This window comes from Brachypodium distachyon, chromosome 1, assembly GCF_000005505.3.
Source record: "Brachypodium distachyon strain Bd21 chromosome 1, Brachypodium_distachyon_v3.0, whole genome shotgun sequence".
Lineage (NCBI taxonomy): Eukaryota > Viridiplantae > Streptophyta > Magnoliopsida > Poales > Poaceae > Brachypodium > Brachypodium distachyon.
The window spans coordinates 45,474,951-45,494,469 of NC_016131.3; the positions used below are offsets into that span (position 1 = coordinate 45,474,951).

The 19,519-nt window shown below is 47.8% G+C and overlaps 2 protein-coding genes and 1 pseudogene across 2 annotated transcripts; all 3 read right to left on the reverse strand.

Annotated features, from left to right (window-relative positions):
* Positions 1-761: 761 nt before the first annotated feature.
* Positions 762-2,111, reverse strand: LOC100842318 (RING-H2 finger protein ATL3). Its single transcript, XM_003564113.4, has one exon. The coding sequence runs from the start codon at positions 1,989-1,991 to the stop codon at positions 1,041-1,043; it is 951 nt and encodes a 316-aa protein (XP_003564161.1). The 5' UTR covers positions 1,992-2,111; the 3' UTR covers positions 762-1,040.
* A 2,769-nt stretch (positions 2,112-4,880) lies between these two features.
* On the reverse strand, positions 4,881-8,203 carry LOC100841713 (26S proteasome regulatory subunit 7A). The gene is made up of 7 exons (XM_003564111.4): positions 8,005-8,203; positions 7,582-7,663; positions 7,300-7,391; positions 7,109-7,186; positions 6,950-7,011; positions 5,412-6,133; positions 4,881-5,276 (listed from the first exon to the last, which is right to left on the reverse strand). Exons 1-7 carry the CDS (start codon positions 8,089-8,091, stop codon positions 5,119-5,121), a joined length of 1,281 nt encoding a protein of 426 aa, XP_003564159.1. The 5' UTR covers positions 8,092-8,203; the 3' UTR covers positions 4,881-5,118.
* A 720-nt stretch (positions 8,204-8,923) lies between these two features.
* On the reverse strand, positions 8,924-19,204 carry LOC100839877 (annotated as a pseudogene).
* Between the last annotated feature and the right edge of the window lie 315 nt (positions 19,205-19,519).

The window sequence follows — 19,519 nt, forward strand, 5'->3', positions numbered from 1 at the left end:
CATAAAACAGGATGTATGTGAAGCTTTTGATTAACCAAAGTCAAAGTTTTGCACCGCGTTCTACAGACACACACGCTGACCGCGCCGTGTTTCCATCGGCAAAAGCTGGGTGTGAAACGGGGACTAACTAAAGAATCGCGTTGCTTCACGGGAAGAAGAAACTTCAACACAAAAACTAGTGCCTTACTGATATTCTTTCTGTCTTGGATATTTGGAAACCAACATCTGTGTACTAGTCCAAGCTGCGCATAACAAACTGGCTGAAAATTGACAAGGTTATATAGGCTTCTTTAGCAACTGAAAGTCTGAAACCGCAATGAGAATTAAAGAAGCAGCCGAGGTGATCTTGAAGCTGAAGCTACTGGAACTTGTGACGCAGCCGCCGGGTGCCGAATTCGTTTGTTTCTTCAGTCAGCTGGGTGGGGCCTGCCAGAAAGAAGTTTTAGCCAGCAGAAACAAACTCTTTGCCTGAAAAGAGCAGAGGCCGTCCCTTGCACACTTCGTATTTCTGGTCGATCTACAGTTGAATTGCGCCTTTGTTAGGCAGGAACGCTTTTGGCTCCTTCTTTTTCTCTCTTGCTGATGTGTTCAGGAATCACCTTTCGAGCTCCAGCTGCAATGCAAGACAATCTCGCTTGGGATTTATCTAGTCGTAAGAACAGTGTGATTCAGCTGGCAGATACTCGTATACACAATGAAGAAGCAGAATTCGACTGAATCACAAGCTGCTGACGAGAGTACAGGTGTTGGTCTTCTCTTAATTGAAGCATGGAAGGCACTACTGGATATGACAGCAATCTCATCAACATACGAACAAATTCATTAATTACCATTTCCCAAGATCAACGAACCAATTAATGACGCCAATGCAATGCCATCTTGTTTTGCTTACATCAGAATTTCTGGCCAAAATTCTTTGCGAAATCAGAAAGAGAGAAAAAAGGGGAAGGGAAGGGAAGAAAGAATGAACACATGTATAATACACTCTCCGGTGATCGGCCAGGCGAGCCAATTCGTCTGAGAGCTACGGAATTTCCGAATCAATTTGAACTTGGAGGCGTCTTCGGCGTCTTGGGCGGGCGAGGCGCGTCGGCTCTGCTGGAGAGCCCCTGCTCGACGTCGCCGCCGCGCGGGCTGGAGTTGGATGTGCCCACGACGGCATGCTTGCCCCTGCTCAGGAGCCGCCGCAGCGACCGGAGGCGGGCGGACAAGGGAGACCTCAGGTCGTCGGCTGCGGTGCCCGGCATCCTGCTCGCCGGCAACGGGGACGACGATGCGCCCACCGCGACCGGCCGCGGCGGGATGTCGATCACGAGATTCTCCATCCTGCGCGCGGAGCCCGAGGAGCTCGTGGACGCGGCGGCAATCGGGGGCGGCGCCGCGGGGAAGCCGTGGCCGGTGTTGGCGACGTCGTCGTGGGTGCCCCAGAAGAGGACGTTGGTGGGGAACATGGGGAACTCCACGACGGCCGGGTCCTCCCGCGGCACACGCGGCAGGGACTCAGCGGCGACGAGCTCGCCCGCGCCGGCGTCGGAGCCGACGGGGGCGCGGCAGAGCGGGCATGTGTCGTGGGAGTGGAACCACATGTCGATGCACTCGACATGGAACCGGTGGTCGCACTTGGGCAGCGTCCGCACCTTCTCGCCGGCGGCGACCTCCGAGAGGCACACCGCGCACTCGAGCGGGGACTCGCCGGGCGCGCCGTAGACGGCGACGGGGAGGGAGCGGAGCACGGCGGCCGGGAGCCCGCGGGTCGGGAACGGGGAGTCGCCGACGAAGATGAAGCGCGAGGAGGCCGTGCCACCGTGTTGGAGGAGCGGGTTGGCGCCGAGGAAGCGCTTGGCGTAGAGGTAGAGGAGGAAGACGAAGACGACGACCATGAATAGGAAGATGACCGCCGCCAGCAGCACGCCGTTGCTGATGGCCAGCTGCGACGGCGGCGGGCCCGTCGTCGAGGGGTCCCTGCCGGAGATCGCCGAAGGCGTAGACATGGCGCCGCGCGCGCGTTCCGCCGGCAGTTTGTCGAGTCGCAGGCGAGAAGCGGGTGAGGCAGCTAGCGTCAGAGGCGGCGGCGGCGGGCGATGAGTATGAAGAGGAAGAGGAAGAGCGAGTCGATCGCTTGTGATTCGCGAAGGGCGGTATTTGAAGGGGAGAGCAGCGAGGCGAGGCGGCTAGGAAAATTGCCGCAGCGAGATCTTCTGTGGCAAGCTCAGGTAATCCCTTGACACCAGGGGATGCGTAGAGGATCCTGGGGGATGAGAATGAGGCGAGGAGGACTTTGTCAACTAGTGGTTGGGTTGAGCGGAAGGAGACAAGGCCTGGGTCGCGCGGTTTGACCCGACCCGGCTTCGGCTTCTGTCATTATCGGAGTAGTACGTTCTACATACGAGGTGCTCCGGCGGCCTCCGGGAAGCATCCAACTGGCAGGAGCGCAGCGGGCGCCGCCGCGCTTGCCGCTGGTCACGCCGGTGACCGGCTGACCTCGCCGGTTCGCGGTCAATTGGCGGCATTCGCCTTGCTATATAAATCACACATTTTAGCAAGGGCCACTCGTAATAATACTGAAATAAGGATAAGGATGGCACCTTGGGAGAGAAACCATAGTCAAACGGTATACGAAAAATTCAGGTGGACATGCGTCAGATATGAGCTATGCATGGCCAGGCATGTGCCAAGATCGGCCTTAAGTGCCTTGGGGTTGAGTCCTACGTCAGATATCAGCTGTGCACTAAACATTACTCGATCCTTTGGAGTACCCAAATATCATAAGCCTGGTCCATATTTTTTCGATAGTATTCTGCCAGTGGTTGTGGTTGTAAGTAGCACTCCTTAATGTTGGTCAAAATTTGAATTGTACTAAAATTAAGTAGTCAAAAATTGGATTTTCTTTGTTTTACTTTACCAAAATGGCAATAATTGTACTACGAGCTACTCCTCCTACTGTTTCGCAACGGATCAACGGCAGGGTGATTAACTGCACGTCGAACGGCTGGAACTTTTTGAATTTTGAACCCGAAAATGATGACCGTGTAGAAAAACCCGGTATGGTACCCGCAACCAGCCAGGCGACGTGCTGACCGGTCCGTTGCACTAGCGAACGCACACTGTGAATAAACAGTGCGCGTCAATTTCTTCCAGGGCAGCATAGCCGGACGGAGGAGCCATCTATGCATTCCACGGCGGTGTTCGGAATTCCCTCCTGGAGTGGATTTAGTTTTTTTGCGTGGCTTTTGTCCGTGACAGCGCCACTTAGCCGTGACTACGGGGAAACGGTCGGGAAAGCGATAATTACCCGGGGCTTTTGGTTTCAACATGCTTGGTACTAGTAGTAGGTAAGGAGGAAACGCGTGCCGAGAGAGGCCCGATCGAGACCATTGAAAAGTTCGTCGCGGAATCCTGGGCGGCGCACGCGAGAGCGAGAGAGAGAGATCCAGGAAAATCATCGATCGGCACGGGCACTCGGTCGGCAGGTCCCGCTTCTGTACATGGAGTACGTGCAACTTCTTCCAAATTTTCAGTTCCCACCCCACGTTCTCTCACACCCGTGATCTCAACTCAATGCACGTCCGTGGCACAGTAAAAAGGTCACGAAATCCGGGCTAGCTAGGCTTACGCGCTATCACGGAAATCCCACGGCACAGACGCTAGGGGCATTTACGACGGAGCCTAGGAGTCTGAGTGAGTGAGAGAGAGGTGCCCCGATGCACGAGAGGCCTGGCGCGACGTCACCGGTGCCACGATCGACCCGGGTCTGCCGGCGTCTGTTCTCGTCGTCCCTGGCCTACTCGCCTAGTACCCGGGACTGCAGAAGTCCCTGGAGCACTAGTATAAAATTACGTCGTATCGGAGTCTGTAGGGAGAGCGACGGGCATAAAGGGCTCGCTGCGGAAGAAAGCAGACAGGGAGCACCAAGCTTCATTCGCCTTGAGGGGAGACCGGTGGCAGGAGACGCGGAGAGAAAGCCGGAGAAGGCACTAGTCACACTCACTCAGCGGCTCAGCGGGAAGGTGCAGCCACTGCGAAATGCCGGGGCCTTTTGCGCGGCATCTCGGGCGTCCGCTCGGGTCCGGGGACGGGGAGAAAACATCGCCGCGTGGTGGAAAATAGTGCGGGATCGTGGAACGGAAGTGAAATCGATGATGATATCAGAGAGTGACGATGGGGCGGACGAGGAAGGCGGGTCAGCCGCTCGGTCGGGTCAATGTTTCTCTGCCGTTTCGGGTGGGGCGGGGCACGGAGAGTCGGAGACGGCGAGCGAAAATGTCAAAGGCGATGATTGATGGGCTTTGTTGGCCCGTGGGAGTGGGAGTACACGTACTGGCAATCTGGCATCGAATTTCTGCGAGAATTTGCGTATCGGAAGTAATCATGGAAACGCACCGTTGGTCGGGAGAGCACCCGCGCGACGCATGATGTTCAATTACTGCTGCTTCACTGAGAAAGGATGACCAAAATCACCGAGAAAAGATCAGCCACAAAAAACTAGTGAGCCAAGATTTTGTGCAACATCACCAAAGGTTGTACGAAACTAAATGAATCCGTGGTTACCCGCAAGGTGATTTTATCTTTTTTTTAACTAGTTGGACCCAAGCCCAACACTCTGAGATTTGCGCCTACCATGCGGCCCAACTCACGCATAAGAAGAGAATCGATGGCCAGACAGGTGCCATTAACCTCTCAAAAAAAATGACAGGTGCCATTAATACAAAAAAAAAGATACTATGGCGCTGGCCTGACCGTCTGCAGCTCATTTCCGCCCCCAGTTCCTCTGAGAAAAGACTGATGAAGCTGTGCCGAATGAAGCTGTGAATAGCAGCTGCAGCATCATCCTAAGGAACATCACCAACATCGTCCTAACAACATATGATGCAGGTAGCATCTCAAAAGATTCTGAGCAACGTCATCGTCATCATCTGTCTAGCTTGGTATTTCAATATTCTGAAGATACAATCCAGTTACAATATGATGCAGAAAACACCTCAAGAGTTTCTGTGGGAGAAGAAAAAGGCAGTAACAAACAAACACATCATAGAAAGCCCGAGAGGCAAAGATCCAGGACGCTAGGCACCACCTTGTTGTAGACCATGAGAGGCAAAGATCCAGGAGGCCAGGCACCACCTAGTTGTAGACCATGTACTTCGGCGTGGCGCTGAACTTCTGGTAACCCTTGATAACCTTGTTCACAGCGTCCAGGAAATCCTTCTCTGTGACAGTCTTCCTGCGTGCCCGGATGGCATACATGCCCGCCTCTGTGCACACGCTCCGAATATCAGCACCTGTTGCAAAAGGATTAAGTGAACTAGTCAGATGATGTGAACTTCATATAAGAATCAGGATAAAAAGGTGGTCGGCATGAGAAAAAGACTGATGGCAAATGAATTAGTCACATCATGTAGGAATACCACACTTACCAGTGGAGTTGGGGCAGAGGCGAGCCAGCAGCTCAAATCGGATGTCACGCTCGCAATTCATGGTGCGAGTGTGGATCTTGAAGATCTGGGTACGCCCCTCCAGATCTGGCAAACCGAACTCAACCTTCCTATCGAGCCGCCCTGGACGCAGCAGTGCAGGGTCCAAGGTATCAGGCCTATTTGTTGCCATGAGGACTTTGATGTTTCCTCTAGCGTCAAAGCCATCAAGCTGATTGACAATCTCGAGCATAGTGCGCTGGACCTCATTGTCACCTCCAACACCATCATCAAAGCGAGCACCACCAATGGCATCAACTTCATCAAAGAAGACAATGCATGCCTTCTTTGACCGGGCCATCTGGAAGAGTTCACGAACCATCCGTGCCCCTTCACCAACGTACTTCTGAACCAACTCACTTCCTATCACACGGATAAAACAAGCATCTGTGCGATTGGCTACTGCCCTAGCAAGAAGTGTCTTCCCAGTTCCAGGTGGTCCATAGCAAAGAACTCCCTTAGGAGGATCAATACCAAGCTTGACGAACTTCTCAGGATGAAGCATAGGAAGCTCAACAACCTCACGCATCTTCTCAATCTGCTCCTTGCATCCACCAACATCATTGTATGTCACGTCAGGCTTCTCTTCAACAGTCATCATGGTAACACTTGGATCAATCTTGGGTGGCAAAGGAATTTGAATCTGATACTTGTTTCGATCAACTCTGTATAATACACAGGACAAGAAGCAACATAATTCAAATGACAGTATAATGCAATGATTCGATAAGATCATCTGTGGAAGCGATAGTAAGCATGACAAGCTGTTTAATGCATCCAACTTCCTGTGAATCACACAGCAGCTAAGAGTCATATACATCTATATGACATAGAAGAATGTATGGCTATGTGCTGTAGCTCACCTGATGTTCAAATATAACTGCACTTACATCCTATATGTACTCATGAACTACTTACTCAGACCACAGAACACATAAACATATTTTGCCATGTTTTACACAGATATCTTTACAGCGTGTCATGCAAATTCTAGTGCTGAATCACGCTAATATCTACAGTTTACATACCAGTTCAACAGTTTTACCCTTAAATCAATTACCTGGTTAAAAAATCAAACTGTGTTTAGATCTATGGGTGAACTGAAAGCGTCAAGCATAACATACAGCAAGAAACTACCAACAATTGTTGCTTCTTTACATTGTGCCAAATCCAAGTGCTAATTGCTAAATCATATCAATAGGCAACAATCACATTTAAACTGAAGGGTTGAATTGAGATGCTTCTTAACAAATAGTACCCCATCAGTTGTTACACATCAGTGGTGTAGCTTAGCTGCCAAAACTATAATAATCAGTAAGTTCACTCTACAGTTACGTCAAAAAACAGTTCCCTATTAGAACTATGCATTGACTGGAAGTCTCAAATGCCGATACAAAGCATAGTCAGATGCGAAAAGTATTTCGAGAACAGCCAGATGAATGACACTAGAATATACTAATTAGGGAGAAAAGAAAACTTACCCAACTCGCATTCCTTCCTCAATATCAGTGGGGGAAACTTTATCGCCCAAACCAACCACAAACTGCAATATCCCACAAAGTAAACATTAGAATGGAATCAATATTGAACCACCCGGAGATATGATCAACTAAAGATAGTGGAGTACAATAATAACGCACCTTTGCAATTTGTTTAACGTTGATGACATATTTGGCATCGTCAGTATTGGGACTTATGATCTTTGTGCATCTAGCGACCTTCATAACAAAATTTAATTTATTACTACAAAGACGATGAGGATGTGCAAGATCGCAACATAACTAATCATATGCATTGTAGTGCCTAGCTAAAAGATATCATGTTAACTCACCTGCAATGGTTGCTCCTCCTGCATCATCTGTTTATCTGATACAAGATCCCACTGGCTTGGTGGAGCCAAGCCAGTATCAGACTCCTTTATCCCTGCAGTTCAGTAAGACTTGTAGTTCAGAGGAGCTTGATGCAACAAGGTACCACAAACCAAACAGGTCCAAAACTACTGAGAACCTGGGAATGATGTAATTGCATGACTGGACATAAAGTTAGATAAGTAGAAATCCTAACCCTAGTCCTTAAATTTAGGGACAGTTCAGATATCTCAATGTTCACGTACCACAAAGGTCATTTATCATCTTTGCCTTCTCCTTGATCTCCTTCTCAACCATCTTGATGCTGTTCGAGTAAGGTCCGAGCCCCTGTTAAATAATAAGTCATCCAAAATCAGAAAATTCCACCCAAATCGGCGTGGCGTAATTGAACAAACAGTACATCACGGAGAAACTGAACTTTTCACCACAGAACACGAGAACCTAGCCAATCATTATCTCTCGCGTGGTAAACCCTAATTCCTCATAAGTACACGAACATTCGTTTCTCAAAAAAAAAAACGAACTGAAGTTAAAACCCTAGATCTACCGCTGAGTACGAATCCATCTCTACAAACCAAATTCCTAGCGCTGATCCAGACTTGGTGACCAAGAGCTCTAGCCTAAACGGACGAGATAGATCGATCGGGCAGGGGGGATGGGACGCTTACATAGGTCTTGAGGAGGGCGATGTCGTCCTCGTCGAGGGGCCGGGGGTTCTTCTCGTTCATGATGTCGTCTTCGGGCTCCGGCGCCATGGCTCCGGCTCTGCCCCTTCTCCGGCGACGGCGAGAGGATGCAGATGCTGCTGCGGAGGCCGGCCTGGCGGCGAGAGCTAGATGTGTCGGGTGCTGTGTTCTGTGATGGGTTTGCGCTGTAGCTCGCTTTGCTGCGTATATATGACTCGCATTTTCCCCATTGTTTCCGTTTCCCTTTTCTTTCCTCCTAGGCAAGCAATGCTTATCTGCCGTATGATGTTGATCGAACGGTTAGCGATTATGGCTTGTATTTTCCCATTCTTACCCTCTCTTTCCTCCTAGGCATGCAATGCTTATGTACAGCTTCTTTTTAAAAAAAAAGCAATACTTATGTATAATAAGGTGTTGATCAAACGGTTAGGAATTATGACTTGTATTTTTTTCCCAATTGTTTTTCACCTTCCTCCTAGATAAGCACTTGCGATGTTGATCACTGCTTATGCCGTACGAATTCCATACTGAGTATGAATCCATCTCTACAAACCAAATTCCTAGCACTGCTTATGCCATACGATGTTGATCGAATGGTTAGAAATTTGGGTTTCGAGTCGGATCGTTGTGACTCCTAGAGATGTTGATCAGGCGGTTAGAAATTTTGGGTTTCAAGTCTGAAGCAATCGCTATCTCGGTGCTTATTTAGGTTCATGCTCTTAGTACAAACTTTTTTTTTATAAAGAACATTGTAGAATCCCAGTACAAATGTGATTTAAAAAAAACTAGTATAAATGTGTCGTTCAAATGATGTCGATTTTCCTTAGAAAATAAACAACTACCTTGATTTCACACAACATTTTTCTTTGGCCAACTAGTTATAGTTTCTTTGCAGATCAAATGAAAATCACAGTATCTTTTGCTAGAAATACTCAACACCCCTTTGGAAGACCATCTTCAAAGCCAAGAACTAGTCAGAGCAGTTTGGATCAGAACTGCAACAATACTAAATTCAATGTAACATTCTTGGTACTCGCTACTTATGGTTGTTTCAGGTAAACATTACATTTCTAGATTAACAACACAGCAGCCCTTCGTGGCTTTGCATGTCAACATAACAGAGCCCCACCTGTTACATGATTGTTACAATGAACCATGACTATGGATCAGAAAAAAGAAGTCAGTCCTCCGTGGCGTAGTACTGCGGGGCTGAGTTCAGCAAGCCACAGGGGATCAATCCGGGTCAGGTTCTTGACGTAGTTCTGGGTTGTCCGGACCAGCTCGTTGAAGATGACGCAGTCCGGCTTGGTCCGGAAGAGCACTGACGAAGGATCCATCTGCACGCTCTGGCTGGTTGCAAGAGCCCTACCAATCAACAGATGAAACCATGAGCTTGGGGATACATTCACATGTATAGATGAACTACGGGCATCCATAATACTACATCAGTATTCATGTTTTGGTTCGTAATAACCAAATGCAGCTTAGCTTTTGGTAGTGGTCTAAGAGCGTAAGGAGGAAAGAATAAAGGCGACAAGTTATTTGGATTGAAAAAGGCAGACACATAATTGTAGTTGTACCTGAATGATCCGTCTGGCTGTCACATTGCTGCATTCAAGAAGAAAGAAGCAGTGAGGCATCTCCGAAACTGAACCATGTCATCTCCACAAGAGGACATGCAAAGCCCCATCTGTTGGACGTGGCCCTAAATTTGACTGCAGCAGACAGGAAATTCCTATGTCAGCTCACTATACTCTGAAATTCCTGAACTGGACGAGCTTCTTAGTTTTTTCTTAATGTCTAATATATTGGGTTTAATTTTAAATCTTTGCTGATGGTCCTAGAAAAATGGCAATATAAATTCAACAAATAAATCCATCAACTAAAATATTCTAAGTGCTAATGCTACAAATTCATGGCACTGTTTGAGACTACTACATCATTGTTAAATAAGTTAACAACCTCCAGGAAGGCCATTGTGCTCATCTGGGCTGCACTTACTGTTCATTGCAGCATTGTTAGATAACTTAACAAACTCCGGAAAGGCCATTGTGCTCACGTGGGCTGCAATTACTTTTTATCAAAATTGCGTTAGCAAGAGGATCTGATGCCCTATGGAATTCCATGCACTAACCAGTTCGCCCAAACACGTTAAGCGGGTGTGAAAAGGCGACCAACATACTGATACTTCAACAGTTACAATCACGCCAAATCCATATCAGACATAGTTTTTCCCAACTCATCATTTAAGAGAATGCTTAACTGCATATAATCATGTTCCGTCTAATTGATCCAATAGTTAAAGCCTTCCATTAAGAATAATAATATACGGAGTAATACTAACCTGTGAACATCACGAGCATGTCTTAAAGAGCGGTAATTGATGAAGTTTTCCCAGCACCATCTGTTCAGAGCCTTCTCCATCGTCTTTTCTTTGGCATTTGCATTTTTGCTCTTTTCCAAGCATTCCACAGCAGCTCGATATACATTCACTAAAGTTATATGGTCTCCTTCAGAGCTTTCAAAACTCTTCCTAGCAGCTCTTGCCTGAACGGGGAATAAGGTAAAAGGATCAATAAGTGTACTTGTAGTTTCTCGAGAAAAAGACAAATAGTTGGGAACACACTGGATTTGTTGATCTCAGACTCAACAAGGGATGAGCCAATCAAATATAAGTTGAAGCTTAGAATTCCTCTTTGGTACCAAATGGAAAATCATGAGAAGTTCAAGGCTAAAGGTACCATTTTAGTGTTATTCTAACGGTAAACCCTAAAAAAAAGTAAGGTTCCACCACATAACTATGAAAACAAAATCAACAACCATTACCAAATTCTGTGGCACCAAAAAATTTGGCCTTGGGCCTTAATAATAGGAGCAATGAATGCTTGAATCTTTCTAGCAACAGGGGAAACCAACAGGGGGGTGAGTGACAATAAGTGTTGCAGCAGAGTACTCCATTCTGGTACCGTAACAGTATATGAATATTCGATGAAATTAAGGTTGTGCTGATCAAATATATTTATTAATCAATGATCAAAATCAGGTCACCACGAACCTGAAAACAATGTAGGGCCTGGCCCCAGGATATAAAAACTCGTTTATGAAAAAATAATACAAAAGCCACTCCAGGAGACAGTAACTACCCATCCCTTGACCCAAAGTCCACTCTCTCAATTTTCTTTACTTGCCGCAGCTTTGTCTAGATAAGCATGTCTACACAATGAAGCACGTCTAGACACATGCGTATCTAGACAAAGTTGCGACAAGTAATATGGATCGGAGGGAGTAGCATTTTCAACTTCAAACATGAAAGAACGAATACTACTCAAATCAGTAAAGATACCTCACAACAACCATACGCAACTAGGATACTGTTTATCCAGGACAGAAAAACAGGTAAACGGTTCCACTACTACAAAACGATCTATATGCAACGGCACATCAGTAACGGGTCCGGCGCGACCGTTACTGATGAAGAACATCAGTGTCTGTCGCGGCCTCGACCGTTACTGATGAACCGAGCGGGCACCGCCCGTCCCCGCCCAGCGACACATCAGTGGCGGTCGCGAGAACCGACCGCCACTGATGAACACTCATAGTTCACGAGTTACATCAGTGGCGGTCGGTTAAGGGGCGACCGCCACAGATGAACCATGCATCAGTAACGGTCGTCCCAGCGCGACCGTTACTGATGTGTACACAATTATCTGTAACGGTCGCGAAAACCGCGACCGACACTGATGATCGTCGCGTTTTAAATACGCTGGGCAGAGCCGCAGCTGGTCGCGCCGCGCGTCGTAACGGACCAGCCACGGCCCCTTCCTCTCCGGCGACGGCGACGTGCTGCCCGACCGCGCCATGGCCGCTGGTGAGCCCCCCAGGTAGCCCCTCCTCCCTCCCCGCCGCGCCGGCGGCGCCGCCTCCATGGGCGGCGAGCGGCCATGGCCGCCGAGCTCCGATCTTCGAGCCCTAAGCTTCCCTCTCCCTCCCGATGTCTCTCCCCCCCCCGATCTCTCTCGCCGGCCTCCAATTTCTCTCCGAATTTCCCCAATTTCAAAATTTTGAGCTCCGCGGCCGCCGGCCAAAATGCGGCCTCCTCGTCGTCGCCCGGAGCTTCCCTCTCGCTTGCGAGCTCTCTCTCCCTCCCAATCTTTCTCGCCGGCCTCCAATTTCTCTCCGAATGTCTCTAATTTCAAATTTTTAGTTAGCTCCAGTTAATTAGCACATTAATCTCCTTGTCAATGATTAGGCTAACTATTTTGCTTTTTTGTTTTCTTGTGTATTGTGTTGTAGATCGAAGGACCGTTCTTGGATGTACGCCAAGGAAAGAATCAATGCTCGATGGATAACCGAATGGACGGTCTTTTTTGGAGTCGCGAAAGGTGATATGGAACGAAAAAAACTTTTGATGATGCGTTGCCCATGTCGCAAATGTGGAAACACATGCATGATGAAGCCTGAAGATGTTCAGATGCACGTGCTGGCATCGGGTTTTGTGGAAGGCTATTCTCGCTGGACTTGTCACGGGGAGGATGCGGTTGATGTCGGTAGCGGTAGCGAAGATGATGATGTCCTGCGGTATGATCTGGCAAATGATTCCGAGGAAGAAAGAAGGGTCGATGAGGAGGCTAATGTGGAAGGTGAAGGAGCTCCACGTGGTAGAATTGCCGAAATGCTAGATGACCCGTACCTACAGGACCAGCTGGAGGACCCCGAAGATGAGGCAGAGTCTGCTCAGTTCAAAAAATTGTTGGAGGACGCAAACACACCCTTGTATGATGGAGCTGGCGAAGAAAACAACGTGCTCGAAGTGACGCTCGAACTTTTGAGACTGAAGGTAGTATCATGCTGGTCAGACAAGGGCTTCACGAACTTGTTGAGTTACCTTGCTTCGGTTTTTCCACAGCCAAACAAGTTGCCCAAGAGCACATACGAGGCGAAGAAGATTACATGCCTGCTCGGATTGGATTGCGTGAAACATCATTCATGTCCAAACGACTACATGGTATACATTGGAGAGTACGAGAACCATGAGAGCTGCCACATATGCGGTGCATCGAGATACAAGAAGAAAAACGCCAGAGCTGGCGAAGACGATGGGGAAGAAGTGATGAAGGGCAGGCCGACAAAGACTGTCTGGTATCTTACGGCAGGTGGCCGAGTTGAACGTTGGATGCAGAACGTTAAGGACGCGAGGTATCTCGTCCATCACGATCCGGCGCAGGCTGCATTCGATCCTGACGGGCACTACCGTGTGGAGGAACCTGGGGTCCTAAGACATCCTGCCGATGGGACTCAGTGGAGGAACTTCGACACGGCATTTCCGGATTTCGGGGCAGAGCCCAGAAAACCCGAGGCTCGGTCTCAGCACTGACGGGATAAATCCTTTCGGAAACATGAACAACAAGCCCAGCACATGGCCAGTGATCTTGTTTGTCTACAACCTTTCTCCATGGTTTATCATGAAGAGAAAGTACATCCACATGTGCATGCTCATACAGGGTCCAAAGCAGCCGGGAGCTGACCTAAATGTGTATCTGCAGCTAGTGAAGGATGAGCTGAAGCACTTTTGGAACCCTGGCAGAGTGGTTTGGGACGCAAACAGGAGGGAGTACTTCACGATGAGAGCAGCGCTTCTGACCTGCGAGCACGACTACCCCGCGAATGGAAATACTTCATGCCACGTGACACATGGGTACAAGGCCTGTACAAAGTGCGGGGAAAACACGACATCGGAAAAGTTGCCCGCTTCATCCAAAATTGTTTACATGGGCCACCGAAAGTGGTTGGATGCTAAAGACCCTTGGAGGGATGACAAGGAAATGTTCAATGGGAAGACGGAGCACGGGACAGCGCCGAAGGAGAAGTCTGGTATGCAAATCCTCGAAATTGTGAACGATCTTGAGGTTGTCCCCGGAAAGATTGCTGCGAAGAAATATAAGGAACCTGAAGGCGTCGTGTGGAAAAGGAGGTCCGTATTCTGGGACCTGGAGTACTGGGCACATTTAGAATGCCGCCACAGCATAGATGTCATGCACGTGGAGAAAAATGTATGCGACAGTGTGCTGGGTTGCTGATGAACATTCCAGAGAAGACGAAAGATGGACCCAACGCACGGAAGGACCTGGAACTCATGTCTATCAGGAAAGAGTTGTGGGGCAAAGATCAAGTGTCAGCAGCTGACAAGAATGGTTTCGTGACGGTGACCACGCGGTGTCGTCTTGCATATTACAACCTGTACAAAGACGAGTTGCATAGGATGTGCATGTGCCTGCAGGGCATTAAAGTCCCATCGAACTACTCGTTGAGCATCAAGCATCTAGTTGACATGAAGAGTCACAAGCTATCTGGCATGAAGTCTCATGACAATCATGTCATACTCACTCAGTTACTTCCAGTCGCAATCAGAGGTATCATGGAGCCGCACGTAAGGGAGACAATCATGAAGCTTTCTGACTTCTTTGACAGCATCTCGCAGAAGTCAATCACCGTTAGACGATGCCAGATACTGAAGGATAGTATGATACAGATTCTGTGCGAGCTCGAGATGTTCTTCCCTCCATCATTCTTCGATATCATGGTCCATCTAATGATCCACATATGTGGTGAGATCCTGTCCCTAGGGCCCTCGTTCCTGCATAACATGTATGGCCCTGAACGATACAACGGGGTTCTGAAGCGGTACGTTCGTAACAGATCGCGTCCGGAAGGTAGCATCGTGAAAGGCTTTAGGGCAGAAGAGTGCATCGAGTTCTGCACGGATTGGTTGGCCGATCAGAAATCAATAGGTGTTCCCGAATCACGGCACAAGGGCAAGCTTGATGGCGAAGGTGGCCTTGGACATACATACCTTAATGTTTATGGAAGAGGAAGGGAAGCTGACTTTGAAAGAGCACATTTGGTTGTGTTGCAAACTGTTGATTGCTGCCAGCCTTATCAGGAAATGCACATGGAACAACTGCGAAATGAAAACCCTAAAAGAGGAGAAGTCTGGATCCACTGGGAGCACAATAAAACATTCGCAGCGTGGCTGAAGAATTATTGGTACGGCAGGGAGACGACCAATGTATCAGAAGAGACGGTTGCATCTTTGTCACGGCAACCTGCGTTCCACGTCTCTACTTGGCAATCATATGCGATCAACGGCTATAACTTCTACACTGCGTCTCAGGACCGTAAAAGCACGTATCAAAATAGTGGTGTAGTCATGACTTCTGAGACCGCGACCGACGACAACAGCAAAACCAAAGCGTTCTTCGGCGTTATCGAGGAGATCTGGAAATTGGAGTACTCGATCACAAAGATCCCAATGTTCCGTGTAAGATGGACCAAAGGCGACCGTTACTGATGTTATGTTGGGCATTGCTCACTTGAGCTCATCAGTGGCGGTCGCGTTGTAACCTGACCGTTACTGTTGAGTGAGGAAACATCAATAACGGTCGCCACCCTTAACCGACCGCCACTGATGATACTTGGGCAAACCCTAGCTTCGACAAAGCCCTGCTGGATTTTTCCGACCCCGCGCCGCCGTCGTCTCCCTCCTCCGGCCCGACGCCCTGACCCCGATCCCGCCGCCGCCGTCGTCTCCCTCCTCTGGCCCGACGCATTTGCTCTCATGTACAATTATGCTTCTTCAGTAAATGAAAAACAGCATGGCCTACGTATTACACTTAATAACTTTATTGTTTAACATGAAATCACATACTCCCTCCATCCAATAAAGGATGTCTCAACTTTGACTAAATTTGAATGCATCTATACACTAAGTCATGTCTAGATACATCTAAATTTTGACAAACTTGAGACATCTTTTGTTGGACGGAGGGAGTAGATAATATCATGTTTGTATGAATAGGAGGCATGCTAGTGTTTTTGGGCTCTACGAAAGATCCATAACAGCTTATCGATAATTTCATTTCAAACAGACCACCAACATATAGTTCCTAATTTCGGGTAACGCCTCTTTGTCAACTCTAGTCCATTTTTTCTTCCCAATTAGGGGTGCAACATGGTGACCCTCAGGGTACCCGTTGATCCTCCTTAGTTCAAACAAATGAACTACTTTTCCAAAAAGTTGTGTCATTCTGAAATTTTAGTTCATTTGGTTGAACTAAAGAGGGTCAATGGGTACCCTGAGGGTCACAATTTTGCAGGTCTATTCCCAATAGTGGCCAGCTCATGGGCAAGGCAAGCTTGGGCTCAAACCAAACATACCTTTCATATCTCTTTTGGGGAGACATATATTGGGGAACAGTAATTCATCTGCCTCCTATCAGTGGGCATAAAATACTGTAAGGTAAACATGGGCTTAGGCAAACAGATGCCAACTGCCTGTCAAAATTCAACAAGACAAGCAACACAAACACTCAGAAGCCTACTTCCATCGTGGTTAGGCACTCCACCAACACTCCACTCCGCCTTGATGCCTGCAGTCACTGCATGTAGATCATGGCTTTCTCCTTGAAGCACTCTGTTGTTTCTTTCGTGCCAGATAAACCAAAATAGCTGAACTGTGGAATCCACCATCCAAGTCCTTGCACCGCTGTCTGCTGCTTAGGAGCCAGTTTGTGTCTGGCTAGCCACCAATCTGCTAAAGTGTGCTCAGCCAAGACTAGCTCAATGGGCATATTTCGTTTGCATCATATGGTTTGCATGTCTAGCCGACAACTAATTAACTGGTCCCTCACTTCTCTTTCTTTGCAACTGCTTAACTAATAGAATGTGTTTTTTATTAGCAACATGTTTGCCTCCTACAGCAGTTGTGTCCAGAAGTGTATCGCCCAACCAAACATAAGTAACATCACATTACATCAGATATAAAGAGCAGCAAGTAAAATACTCGTCAATTAGGACATTGAAACATATAGATAGGTTAGAACAAAGGAAAGCTAAGCATTCAAAGAACAAAATGGTCCACCTTGCGGGCTCCAGCTTGTGCTGGTTTAAAAGCATTCATTTGCTGCTCTGATGGAAGAGATGAGTAGATAGGTGTAGTCCATATCTTGGTACTATCAGGTGGAAGTTGACGAGCACGCTCCTGAATAAGTCTCTCTAGTGATTCAATCTCCTCTTGGCCAGTTAAAAATGCAAGAATGTCTCCAGGTCCTTCCTCCAAAAGGATCTACGAGAGTAAACATCCAAATATGAGGTTCATAAACAAAGAGCTCGCTAGATTAAGTCAGTTGAAACAGTATGTTCTGCTATTTGTATGGAATCAAATTTCCTTTCCTCTCCCTAATCCATCCACCTCTTCCATGCAAATAGGATGATGCTCACCTGAAATATCGTAACTAGTGTAGCATCTAGATAATCCGACTCGGGCTGATAAGTATACAGTGTGTCAAGAGGGTATTGCGTCCTTGAATATGTACAGCTTTAGCGCTACCAAAATAATCAGAATAACACTTGGCGTCCAAACTGGCAGACATAATTATCAGCTTTAGAGGTGCATATTTTATTCCCTGGCATGCCTTTAGAGTAAAACTTTGAGAGTGATCTTGACTGTCAGACGAAGTCTTCCCGGTTTTATTGGCACAGATAGATCTGGAACGTTGAACTTTTTTCAACAAACCCAGCAAGACATCTGTATGGACTGTTCTTTCGTGGGCTTCGTCAACAACTATAACACTAGACTTAGACAATAACAGATCAAAAAGTGCTTCCCTAAAAATCCAAAGCAATAATCATTCATCAGATTGAAAAAGAGATTAATATAGATAAACCGATAGCAGATTACTGTCACACTCAAACATAAAAAATAGACCATAAAAATAATCAAATAATAGACAATTGGTTTGGTAAATGCAAAATACCTTAGAAGCAAACCATCGGTCATGTACTTAATCCTTGTTGCATTAGATGTGGAATCATCAAATCTAATAGAGTATCCGACTTTTTTGCCCAATTGATCATTGCATTCCTCAGCAACACGCTTTGCTACTGTAACGGCTGCAACTCTTCGAGGCTGAGTGATCCCAATGACTTTTGCATCCTGACAAAACCCAGCATCATACAAAAATTGTGGCAATTCTGCATGACAAAACCAAACATATGTTTCTTCAAAGAATTGAACTGAAAGAAAGATTAGTGATATTTGTAACAAATTAACTGACAAACAATGCTCCTTAAAAGAAACCAAATCAACATATGTACTTGTTATTGGTCAAACAATTAATAATAATGATTTTTGTAAGATCAAAAACACTGTGGCACAAAAATACAAGCTCACCCTTACTCTTACAAAAACTTCTCACTCTTACTCTTACATACTGTAGTATTGTAGTATGAATAAACAAATGTTACCAAACTAACAGGATACTAAATACATGAATACATCACTTTGATAAGTTGCACAAACCAATAATCACAAGCATGACAAAGCTGCATGCTTTCAGAAATGACTTGATCCAAGCAACAATGAGCAATGGAAGGAAAAAAAACACAGCAACACACTTACAAGTCGTTTTGCCACTCCCGGTCTCAACGACAACGATCAGAGTGTCATTCTTCTTGACCTCCTCGACAAGCCTCTTCTCCACTGCAACCACAACCATGACCACCACCAACATCAACAAATTCAATCTCCCTAACTTAATCCCAAAATGTTGTGCAAAGGAATAAAAGTTTAGCAGTCAAACTGACCTGACGCGATGGGAAGCGACTTCCTCTGCTGACGAATCAGCTGCTTCCTCCTGTCAAAACCAACAAAAATACAGGCTTAGTCCCCAAAGCGAATAGACTGAACAAACAAACGCAAAACTGCAGCAAGGATGGTGAGGGGTTGGCACCGCGCGTTATGCTGCTGCTTCTGCGGTGAAGCGCCTGAAGAGAAGGACGGCATCGCGGATGCTTCTGCAGACTCCCGGGCCCTGAAGCTCGCCAGGGGCAGATGTGGAGAGCTAGCTCACCGATAATTTCCCCGCTGGCGACGGGCAGCAGGAGCAGTTCGGGCCTTGGCTGCTGCTGCTGCTCGGGGCTTTGGAGTTAGACTAATGGAGGGAGAGGGCGGGGAGGGGAGGGGAGGGGAGGCGTTGGGGCAGGCTGAGGCGGAGCCGAGTGGGCTTAGCGGAGGCGGGAAGAACGCCGGCGGGGGGCAGCTGCGGTGGCTGGCGGCGGCGGGCGGCAGCTCTCTCTCTCGCCCGGCCGCGCCCGATTTCTCCCCAGCCCGCCCGATTCCCAATTGCTGCTGTGTGCGTGCGTGCGTTTTTTCGTTAGAGCGCTGGGCTAAGGAGGCCCACAGCAGGCTAATTGATGGTGGGCTGCGTCCCAGCTCAGGCCCATACCTTCTAAGGTATAGATCGAAAATATTTTCTACGACCCGGGCCATGGGCCTAGTTGCCTAGGGCCCAGATCCGCCTTTGGGAGGAGAGGTGGGCTAGAGTGGGTATAGGGCAATGAGCCAATGAGGTCGCTCGGCCGCCGGCGAGGGATACTTAGAGCAGAAGGCGCCGTTGATGGGGCGGTGATGGAAACGAGAACGCGGTGGTGGCTTAGGCAT

What these genes read in the sequence shown, in the direction of transcription:
- LOC100842318 (XM_003564113.4), bottom strand. Translation starts at nt 1,991, where the DNA reads ATGTCTACGCCTTCGGCGATCTCCGGCAGGGACCCCTCGACGACGGGC.
- LOC100841713 (XM_003564111.4), bottom strand. Translation starts at nt 8,091, where the DNA reads ATGGCGCCGGAGCCCGAAGACGACATCATGAACGAGAAGAACCCCCGG. An exon ending in AGGAGGAGCAACCATTGCAG is followed by an intron (nt 7,187 to 7,299) that starts GTGAGTTAACAT and finishes TTTGTTATGAAG; the next exon opens with GTCGCTAGATGCACAAAGAT. An exon ending in ACGTTAAACAAATTGCAAAG is followed by an intron (nt 7,012 to 7,108) that starts GTGCGTTATTAT and finishes GGGATATTGCAG; the next exon opens with TTTGTGGTTGGTTTGGGCGA.